The 11,160-nt window shown below is 41.8% G+C and overlaps 1 protein-coding gene across 1 annotated transcript in view; it reads left to right on the top strand.

Moving 5' to 3' along the window:
- Positions 1-11,160, top strand: part of PTPRN2 (protein tyrosine phosphatase receptor type N2) — a 608,845-nt gene that overhangs the window by 202,610 nt on the left and 395,075 nt on the right. The window contains exon 10 of the mRNA XM_083704687.1: positions 2,593-2,679. Coding sequence (XP_083560813.1) covers positions 2,593-2,679 — 87 coding nt within the window. The remainder of the gene's footprint in view (positions 1-2,592; positions 2,680-11,160) is intronic.

The following is an 11,160-nucleotide window of genomic DNA, read 5'->3' as shown; positions in this document are numbered from 1 at the left end:
GCAATGAGAGAGAGAGAGAGAGAGAGAGAGAGAGAATATATGTGTGTGTGGTTGTTTAATTTGGGCTTACCTGTGTTCCAGAAAAGTAATTAAGGCTAGTGTAATGACAATATTGTGTTCATTTCTGCCTCTCGCCTTCCTGAGGGTGTTTGTAACGCTGCTGGATATTAGCACCGGAATGCTCCGATCAGCCTTGGTACGGTTGCTTTTGCAACTCGCTTTGACATTCAGTTTTGATTTTGTAGCCTGCAGAGATACTACAGTTTTATGCGTACAAATGATAGGAAGGAAATGCCAGCAACGTATTGTATGACTTTTCTTGCACCTCTGGGCAAAAATAATATTACAGTGTTAAAAAGAGAGAGAGGGAGAGAAAGAAGCCCACTCCACTTTCTGACACCTCTTGTCTCACACACATTTGAACCACTGTCCTCGGGAGTGAAGGATCTAATTAACACACAAGCCCCCGAGTTCCTGTGACAGCCCTGCTTCCATTGCGACTTGTGAAGAATGAAGAGTTCTACCCCAGTACCTAGTCTTGAAATTCAAGGGTGACTTTTTAATGAATAACCTAGGTACAGCATTTCCCCTCCCTGTGGAAATACTCAAATAACCCTTTTCAAAAACAAAAAAAAACAGAAACATCATTGTATTACACGTCTGGAAAAACCATATATTTAAATACTAGCCTAGAGGGAGTGCCACCTGTGGCACAGTGTCCCTTGAATTATTTTTGGGGAGCGGCTGCATGAGGTTTGGAAGAAATTAAGAAATATTACTTTCCTAGCTGGGGTCCAAAGAAGCTATTATATTGATAGATATTCCCTCAGAGTACTGCACACGTTCATTCAAAGGTACTTTAAACAAAATGTGAAGAGCAGTGCTCCTCAGCATAATATGCAACTTGTACATCACACTACTGATTTAAAATCCATGTTGCTTTCTAATAATAGGTTGGTGGTGATGTGGGAAATATATTGTATTGCAGTAATTAAAAATAAGAACCTGAATGGGCTGGTATGTTTGTGTGTTTTATTTCAACCCCAGCTCTCCCAATGGGTTATTTACTTGAGTGATATCTATGAGTGCTGTTTGTTTTCTTTGTAGCATTCTATTTCAACCTATTATGAAATTCAGATATAACTCTTAATACCACTACACAATGTTTAAGTAGTGTGCTCTGACGTCTGATGCCATACATGGGATAAAGTTATAAAGTATAAATTTCCTAAGGACTGCTTTATGTTAATTTTGGGAAGTGCAATAATATGGCAACTGAAGGAGTCTTACGAAGTAGCTTTCTTGACTTTAATTATTATTATTTTGCAGGGTTTTTTTAAAAAAATAAAATAAAACTGATTATTTACTAATACAGCCAGCCCTGCATTTGAAAGTACGTGTGTGTGTGTGTTGTGTAAATAAATAGATGGAGGTAAATGCTGTGTATGGGTCAGGTGAATATTGACAATCCCAAACAAAATTTATGAATGTCACTATTTTCTGGTATATGTTGCCACTTGCTGGAAGCTAAACTGGTGTATGCCAGCAAACTCAGTGACTAACAGCATTCACTGAAGATATCTGTGCTGATACTGTACTGACCAAACCTGTAACTTTATAATCTTGATTTGCAGCTAAATCTGTTTCTCAAATGATGGTGGCAAAGTATTGCTATCAATAATAGTAATAATAATAATAATACCCTGCCCACCTGGGCAGCTTACAGTATGTATAAAAACATAATAAAATGTCAAACATTAAAAACTTCCCGAGACAGGGCTGCCTTCAGATGTCTTCAAAAGTTGCGCAGTTCTTTATCTCCTTGACATCTGATGGCAGGGCGTTCCACAGGGAGGGTGCCACTGTCGAGAAGGTCCTCTGCCTGGTTTCCAATTAAAAATATAATCAAAAAGCATGATATTGAGGAAGACTAGAAGGCTCAAAGACACGTTTTTTGAGCACCACACACACACACACACACACACACACACACATACACACACACACAGAGAGAGAGAGAGAGAGAGAGAGAGAGAGAGAGAGAGGGGAAAATTAACTTCCATACCCTCAGCCACTCTTCAGGACAGCGTAGTTAGCACTATTGTTTGTTCTTGAATATTATAATGTTTGTTCCTCCTTTTTCTGGGCATGAATTCATTTCAGAAGCAAATGAATTGAAGAAGAAATGTCTTCCCGTGACCACTTCATAGAGTCCTGTAATTTGACATTCATTTGTTTGTTTCCAACCTCATCTGGCTCTCTTCCTCCCTCCCACTTTTTTTTCCCTTTCCATTGAGGACCAAGATGAACTGGTCGCTGCATCATTGGGCCCATTACACTTCCTAACAATTCCATTTACACCTTATTGTTTGTCTTATTGCTGGAAAATTCAGGTGATTCATCATGCCTGAGGAAGCACCTGATCCCATTTCCCTCGATATCGCAATTGCTATGTGACAGGAATACAGTTAAGCGTTGGCTTCGAACCACCTAACCATTCCAAGGTGATAACTCTTTTGGGGCTTTTAGCCTCTCAAGTATTGATGAGTTCCATTTTTCGTAATGCTGTGTATTCTTGCTTTCTTTCAACAGCCCATTGAGCGAGGAAAAGGGTTTGGAGTTAATAAAGCAAGTTGCTGCTCAGCTGAAACTGCAGATGACGGCCTTTGCTGATATCAAGTAAGTGCACAAAGTCCAGCCCTTCTAATAATCTCATCTTAATTCCTAGATTGCTTCAACACTAACGCCCATCCTCAGCCACAATAATGCAATGGTTCTGAATTGTTTTAAGGTACATTGCTGATATATGCTTTACTCCCCTTTTCGTAATAGAGGGGGGAGACCCAATAAATTGGTTGGTAGCAGGCTCAGGTTATAGAAAACAGGGTGCCTCTTCAGACAATGCCTAATTAACCCTTAGAATTTACTGCCATGATCTTTTTTTTTTTTTTTAAAAAAGTTAAGACGAATTCACAGAGGATAGGTCTATCAACAGCTATTAGTCATGAGAATTACAGTGAAGTTTTCATTTTAAAGTTCAGCCTGAATTATCTCTCGAGGACCACCCTCTTCCAGCCCTGTGACTCTGATTGTAGAAGAGAGACTGCTAGATATAAATTAAGTAGATAAATAAATAAGAGTGAAGCGAAATGTCACTTAGTAGAAGGACCTGAAATATTTTCCTTGTAGCATGAATTTATTTTACTCTGGATTGTTTTTATGCGATGTTTTAATGTGTTGTAAACCGCTTTGAGATTTTTTGGTTCTTTTATGTCAAGTAAACGGACAAGTACCGGTGATTCACCTGCACTCTAAACCAGGCATCCCCAACCTTCGGCCCTCAAGCTGTTTTGGGACTACAATTCCCATCATCCCCGACCACTGGTCCTGTTAGCTATGGATGATGGGAGTTGTAGTTCCAAAACAGCTGGAGGGCCACGTTTGGCCATCACTGCCATAGGAGCTAAGAACATGCTTCAAGCAGAGAGTATGTTCCCTCCCCACACATCATTGGAAGTCATGTCATCTGTGTGTGTGTGTGTGTGTGTGTGTGTGTGTGTGTGTGTAGAAGTGCAATAGAGTGTCAGTACTGGAACTGAGGCTGTGCCCAAGCAGATTTTTCTGTGTGCAGGATTGGCACACTAGCTTCTGTATTTTCTGTTTTATCCCTCATAGATCTTCATTTCTAGTCTGGACAAACTTGTTAGTTTTGTCTCTCCTCTCAATCACTGCCATGCTACCTTTCCCCATTCTGGGCACACGTATACAGAAAATGTCCACATGTGCGCCTTTATTCCCCTCTCCAGTGTCTAGAACAAACGTTTCCAGTTTTTTAAAAATGGATCATTCTATATAAACCCAGCAGTATTGCAGGCAGCACTGGGTTGGAAGGGTATGTTTCGCTTTCCTAAATAGCATTTATTTTTGAGGGAGGGGAGATTAGGCACAAAAAATGAACGTACTGTATTTTTTAAAAAAACAAAACAAAACAAAACACTGGTTTGGGGGACTGATGGGGCAGATATATAAGAAGAACAGCTGTTGAAAATAAAAACTGCATCCCTGAACAAATGCTATGCCAATGCCAGAAGAAGCAGGTCACTTGCAGGTTTGGCTTCAGCCATTGTGGGTGAGGCTAGCTAGGCAAGGGACAAAGAGGAAGAAGTCTATTTCTGTCCGTTTTGCATGAGAACAAGACGGAAGGGGGATGGGTTTAAGAGACAGCTTGGTTGTGGTGGGGAGATTGTTATATTTTTAAAAGTTTTAATAAATAAATAGATCAATAAATAAACAAAGGCCAGCCACCATCTCTGCCGGCAGCATTTGTCCACAGTGGACTCTTTCTTTCTTCTTCTTTGTTACAGCTGATGAAAACAATTGTACAGCCTTGTGCATGACCTCCATATTAAATACAGTTTTATAAAGCTGATAAATGTGCTGCCATTACAGCCTCCGGGGTGTGCAAAGTGGGATGTGTGTGTGTGTGTGTGTGCATAGTTTGCAAACAGCACTATTTTAGCAAGAGCGAGGCAGCGATGGTGGGAATCAGATTTGTAACCCCAAGGCAGTGAGGGATTATTTCTTTTGGATTTTTCAACAGTATGCACAGGGTCTGCGCTGGGTCTGTTGGGTTCTGCGCAAGCTCTGCCTCCCCCCCCCCCAAGGCCCCATTTTGGGGTTTTCTGCTGTGATAGCTCATGCCCACCATTTGAGTAGGTGCATTACTATACTTCTCAGTGGCAGAGCTTCCCTGCCGGCGGAGACTGGTGGAATAATAATAAATAATAATAATTTATTATTTGTACCCCGCCCATCTGGCTGGGTTTCCCCAGCCACTCTGGGCGGCTTCCAACAAAAATTAAAAATACATTAAAATGTCACACATTTAAAACCTCCCTGAACAGGGCTGCCTTCAGATGTCTTCTAAATGTCAGGTAGTTGTTTATCTCTTTGACATCTCATGGGAGGGCGTTCCACAGGGCGGGTGCCACTACCGAGAAGGCCCTCTGCCTGGTTCCCTGTGGCTTTGCTTCTCGCAGTGAGACTCAGGCAGGGCAGGTTAAAGGGACACCCCTGATGTACCCAAACCTCCTCCTGCATTAGGGACTCTCATGCTACCCGTGATTATACTTAAGTTATCCAAACTGTTTCTGTAGCACATGTGGCATTCGACATGCGGAGTACAGAATTGCAAAGACAAGATGATGAAAACAAGGGTTTGGGCATTTCAGCTTGGAGGCATTTCAGCTTGTTGTTCTGGCTGCTTTCTTGATCTTTTATGAAAGTACTAGTTATGGTTAATCTGTTTTGTTAATGGTTATGTAGCTGTGAAACAAATTCCATTATTTTGTATTACATCATTAGGGATCATTAAAAGAATATTAAAGCGCCAGAATAATTATGCAAGCAGACACAAAATGATAAGTTTGATTTTATAATCCAATTACGAGTGTCTGTGGCCTCTGGTGATTGATTGCTGGACCAATATCGTAGGAGATGAAAGTGGGTGGCAACATCAATAGGCATTCTGTTAGTCCGTTGTTGTGCCGTTGTTTCTACCACAAATGTGTTTTACGACAACTGCTGTGTTCACACTCTCGTTTACTGCGTTTCCAGTACTGGGTTTTTAATCCTTGTTTACATGACATTATCCTAACCATATAGGTTTCCTAAACCTTTGACACAAAATACTAGTGCTTGATGTGTTGTTTCTTAAACTAGCTTCACACCAATTGGAGCCATTCCCAATTAACCTCTAGCCAAGTTGTGCACTCCTTGGCACAGGGCGAAGACGTACTTCCCCCCAACAGTGCCCCCTGGTGCAAACACACGAGCAGAAATGAAGGAAGCTGTGCTGGTGTGAACAGATAGGTGGGAAAGAGCTGTGAAACGTAATGATGGGGAAAAAACTTCACTGTGTTTTAAGGGGGTAATGTGAACACACACCAATATCTTTCCTCTGAGAGTTTCTTCTCTCTTAATTATCATATAATGAACTTCTATATAGCAAACCAACCTGAAGTAAATCTGTTTCCTTTAAAAAAAAAATCTATTTGTGGTTCGCTAGACCTTACTTCCCATGGGTTTATTTTAACTGGGAATTCTATTCTGTATCCTAAAGCATAATAGTAGAGTAAATTGAAATATATGAGACAAACCAATAATAATAATAATAATAATAATAATAACAACCCAAGGTGTAGGAGTTCAGTGAATGTTCGAGTAAAGCCTGTATCTACAACTTGAAAACAGGGCTTACCAGCAGTATTGGTCAAAGATGCTTTGCTACCCAAGACAAAGGGCAAGACGGCACCTCTCCTCACTTCCAAATATAGATGCTGACCAGACTGGCAGCTGAATCTTCCTTAAACACAGGCAAAGAGACAGTATCTTTCAGTGCACCTGAGGGCAGCAAGGTAGCTCTGGGGATGAAAAGCTGCATGGCACACCCAGCTCTGTCCACTCTCTGCCTCTCATCATCTGGTCTGGGAAGGAATCCTTAGACAAGGGGAAGCCTAAGGCAGCTCATTTGGGGTGTCAGTTATTTCATATATAATTTTTGCATTTTTACTGCGAGAGAGAGAGAGAGAGAGAGAGAGAGAGAGAGAGAGAGAGAGAGATATGCTTGTGGGAGTTTTTGCCTCAGGTGCCAAAATAGGTCCGCCAATCTGGGGGTGGCTTTGGCTGTTCTGTCTGAGGCAACAAAATGTCTTCATCTGGTCCTTTTTCAGGTAACTTTTCAGAAATCTTTAGTTTTTCAGCATTGATGAGGTTCATCTTGAAATGCTAATGTGAATCCAGGCATATTTTGGATTTGATATCCCGCCTTTCACTCCCTTTAAGGAGTCTCAAAGCGGCTAACATTCTCCTTCCCCTTCCTCCCCCACAACAAACACTCTGTGAGGTGAGTGGGGCTGAGAGACTTAAAGAAGTGTGACTGGCCCAAGGTCACCCAGCAGCTGCATGTGGAGGAGCGGAGATGCAAACCCGGTTCCCCAGATTATGAGACTACCGCTCTTAACCACTACACCACACTGGCTCTTATAGTGTCATGTGAAGTCCCCTTAGCTCGATTCGGAATTGAGCCAACAGTCAATGGCAGTCATAGAATCCAAGAATCCTAGAAGGGGCCACAAAGGTCATCTAGCCCAACCCCTTGTAATGCAGGAATCTTTTTGCCCCACGTGGGATTCAAACCTGTGACACTGAGATTAAGAGTATCATGCTTTACTGACAGAGCTATCCCAGCATATCTTTGGGGAATGGGTATTTTTTACCAAGAGTTCTAAATTGACTTGTAGTGATGGTTGCACAGCACTTGTGCAGAAACATATTTTACTTCCTCAAGTGCAGAATTTCTGAGAGAAATCACATCAGCAGCTAGGAAGAAGTCAAATTTAAAACCAGTGATAACAAAGTGTATTTTACTGGCTGAAAAACCAGGTTATAGCCCTCCTCTTCTGCATCTCCTGAGTCCTGTCTCACAGAACTCACCTGTTATGAAGAGTACTAAAAGAAGTCACAAATAACCATACCCTAAGAAGTGCTAACTTGGATTTCCCATTTAAATCGCAGGAGGTTTCATTTAAGTAGATGCATTATAGGAAATGGGTGAGAAGCCATATAGAAATGATCCATTTGATCCAGGGTTTCCCAGACTTGGGTTTCCAGCTGCTTTTGGACTACAATTCCCACCATCCCTGACCACTGGTCCTGCTAGCTAGGGATGATGGGAGTTGTAGTCCAAAAACAGCTGGAGACCTAAGTTTGGGAACTCTGATTTGGTCTTAGTGACTAACAGGGCAAAGGAGCTTACACTTCAGTTCCTTTCCCATTCCTGATCATATGTGATAGAGCTGTATGTACCTGAATTGGCATGTCAGCAGTAGTTTTGCTAAATGGAAGGCTAAAGCCTTTGGTGGTGGTTTTTCTTTGTTTCCTCCCGTTATATTGATACCACCTGAAAAACCCAATCAGCCATTTAATCAAACCTACTCATCCAGAACCTAAACACTGCTGTGAAACTTGGTGTTTCCACTTCATCATGCTGATAGGTTATGACACAAGGCATGTGTTGGTTGTAAAGGTGAACATCTAAGGAAATTATGAGTAGCTTGGATTCCGAACGGTGTGAAATAGGTATATTTAACTCAGCATGCAAATTCGCTTGGTAATCCTAGTTGAATCTAAGCCAAATCTTGCACAATTTGGGTATGCTGCAGTTACTTTTTAATGTGCAGCTATTTGGTGTTTGTGTTCAGCCCAGACAGATGCAACGTCTTTCAGAATAAGGCTGTCCCCTCTCTCCAGGTGCATGCAGTACCTGGCTAATTGTAGGTGAGCAGGAGGTTTTTTTGGGAGGGGAGGGGAGCACAGCTCTCATTTTTTCAGACCAGAAGTTATGGCATCATCTGCCAAATCTCCAGACCAGTTGGTGGACTCTCTTTGCTCTGGCAAATCAATGAATTGATAATGAGGTTTTTATTATTGCCACAGATGGTGATACAGGGAGTAAGAGAATTTGAGAGCCTGAATACTTTCCTTTTCTTTGGTGGTGCATCTACTCTATGCTGGCAATTTAGTTGGTAACCCTTCTTTGCAATATTGTCTGCATTTCTAGTTTGAAGCTAAAAGTTGCATCTGAGCTGACTTAAGAATCTTTTATCAATGAGTTTTACAAGTCAAACACTTGTAAAAGCAGCACTGCTTCCTGCCGGGTAACCATGCATAGCACAGGATTGTATTCATGCCACATGGTTAATTGGGAGGCAAGCCCAGGTCTCCTGAGTCAAAAACATCTTTCTGCATTTTTGGACTGTTCTTGGGGCACAGCTGTGAGGGCTGCCATTATTAATTCCTGCACTTCAAAATTTGACACTGCGCCACTGCCTAGCTACGGTAGGTTACAGAACAAAACTTCAGAGTGAACAAAACTTGAGATTATGTAACCTTATAAACTTTTACAGAACTGCCACCAGCTTCTTATTAAAACAGTAAAGAACCCAAACCTGTAATATAAAAGTACATTTTAGTAGTGTGTCCAGTGGTTGTTTTATGAACACAGGGAAAGCAAAACCCAATTGGAAAAACAAAAACAGAACCCAGAAATATTTCAGAAAGAAGGAAAATAAGGGCCAAAGGAAAGATTTGCAGGTACTTAAAAATAAATAGCATTTTAGCCAGTCTTAATTGCAAGGAATTACTTATTTGATATACCAAGGTTCAAGTGAAGTTTGCATAGTTTCTGACCTGTAAATGTACGTCACTTCTTGAAACCAGCCTTTTCTTTTCCATACCATTCCTGCCTTTTCCATATATCCAAAATAAATTCAAGAACCAAATATCTGTGTTCTCCAACTTCCTTATCCCTCATCTTCTAAACGATGACCCACTCTTTGAAAAAGTAACTGACTTTCCAAAACATGTGAGTAGAAAAATAGATTTCCTCGGGAGCTAAAATCCAATTACTATGTAGATCTTAAAACTTAATTTCATATACAGAATTAGAATTCTAACAGAAGTAACAGGATATCTTGGTTAGCCCTTCAAAGGAAGGTTGAACCAGTGAAGGGTAATTATCCTGCAGGAGAATTTCATTTACATCTGTAAAACATATATCAAAGTCCCCAAACAAGTGATATCTCAGATATAAGGAAGATTGGTAATTAATTCAGACTTACTATCCTGAGGGCCTGTCACTGAATGAAGCAAGGTTAGAAGATGGCTGCTGTTTAGCATCTAACAGATTAGACTTTTCTAATTTCTACACTTGTAGCTGGAATTTCTCCATGAAAAGATGTAATAGATCTACTGTGTCATGATAGCCACCTCATGTTTCACACTGGGGAGTTGCCACACCCCTTTATCATGTGGACTGCCCTTTTCTGAACGTTTTCCAGCACTGTCTGAAGGTGAAACGACCTGAACTAGTGAGGTCACACACAATGGCATTATAAAATTGGCAGCTTTATGTTCAATCCCTTTTCCCAATGATCCCTAACATGGAAATGGCCCACTTGCTGCAGCATCTTCTTCAAGCTATCCTATATCAAGTCAAGATTTCATTTCCAGTCATTGCCTGTTCAGACCTCATGAGCCTTTGTGTGGAATTAAGGTGCTACCCCCAGTATGCATGACTTAACGTAGGAGATCCCCCATTTATATGAGCAACATGGTACCTTGTGATAGTTCGAGATTTGTCTGACTTTTGACCCTGAGGTCCACTTTCTTCCTCACTTCATTTAGAGGACCAAGTACAGCCTGAGTAGGCTTTTAAGTTTAACCTGGGAGTCAGAATGGGAGCAGATGGCGCTGTGAGTTAAACCACAGAGCCTAGGACTTGCCGATCAGAAGGTCGGCGGTTCGAATCCCTGTGACGGGGTGAGCTCCCGTTGCTCGGTCCCTGCTCCTGCCAACCTAGCAGTTCGAAAGCACGTCAAAGTGCAAGTAGATAGATAGGTACCACTCCGGCGGGAAGGTAAACGGCGTTTCCGTGCGCTGCTCTGGTTCGCCAAAAGTGGCTTAGTCATGCTGGCCACATCACCCGGAAGCCGTACGCCGGCTCTCTCGGCCAATAAAGCGAGATAAGCGCCGCAACCCCAGAGTCGGCCACGACTGGTCAGGGGTCCCTTTACCTTTACCTTTAAGAATGGGAGCAGGTATTAGTGAAATAATTCGACCTCACTGAAAGACACATTCCACACTGCACAATTTTAAACCCCAGGCATTATTTATGGCCTCTGTATTGACGTTATCTATTTCCATATGTGCTCATTCAAAATTATTTATGGAAACCTCCACAAGGTGAAGTCAGGCTTGTATGTGTGATGAGGAATTTCTTCTTCCACCTTGATTTCCACTCTCTTCTTGTAATAGTTCCTTACAAACACTTGGTGGGGGGGGGGAGTAGTAGGCTCTTCTGCTTTTCTCATCCTCTGCTCCCTGCCCATCTTCTAGCATACTGGGAGCCCGTGTGTTATAGTGGTTAAGAGCAGTAGTCTCGTAATCTGGTGAACCGGGTTCACTTCCCCACTCCTCCACATGCAGCTGCAGGGTGACCTTGGGCTAGTCACATTTTCTTTGAATTCCACTCACCTCACAGAGTGTTTGTTGTGGGGGAGGAAGGGAAAGGAGAATGTTAGCCGCTTGATGAGACTCCTT

This window comes from Podarcis gaigeae (assembly GCF_964106915.1).
Source record: "Podarcis gaigeae genome assembly, chromosome: 12".
Classification (NCBI taxonomy): Eukaryota; Metazoa; Chordata; class Lepidosauria; order Squamata; family Lacertidae; genus Podarcis; species Podarcis gaigeae.
The sequence above is the reverse complement of the archived record's forward strand: the minus strand, read 5'-3'. Positions and strand labels throughout refer to the sequence as shown.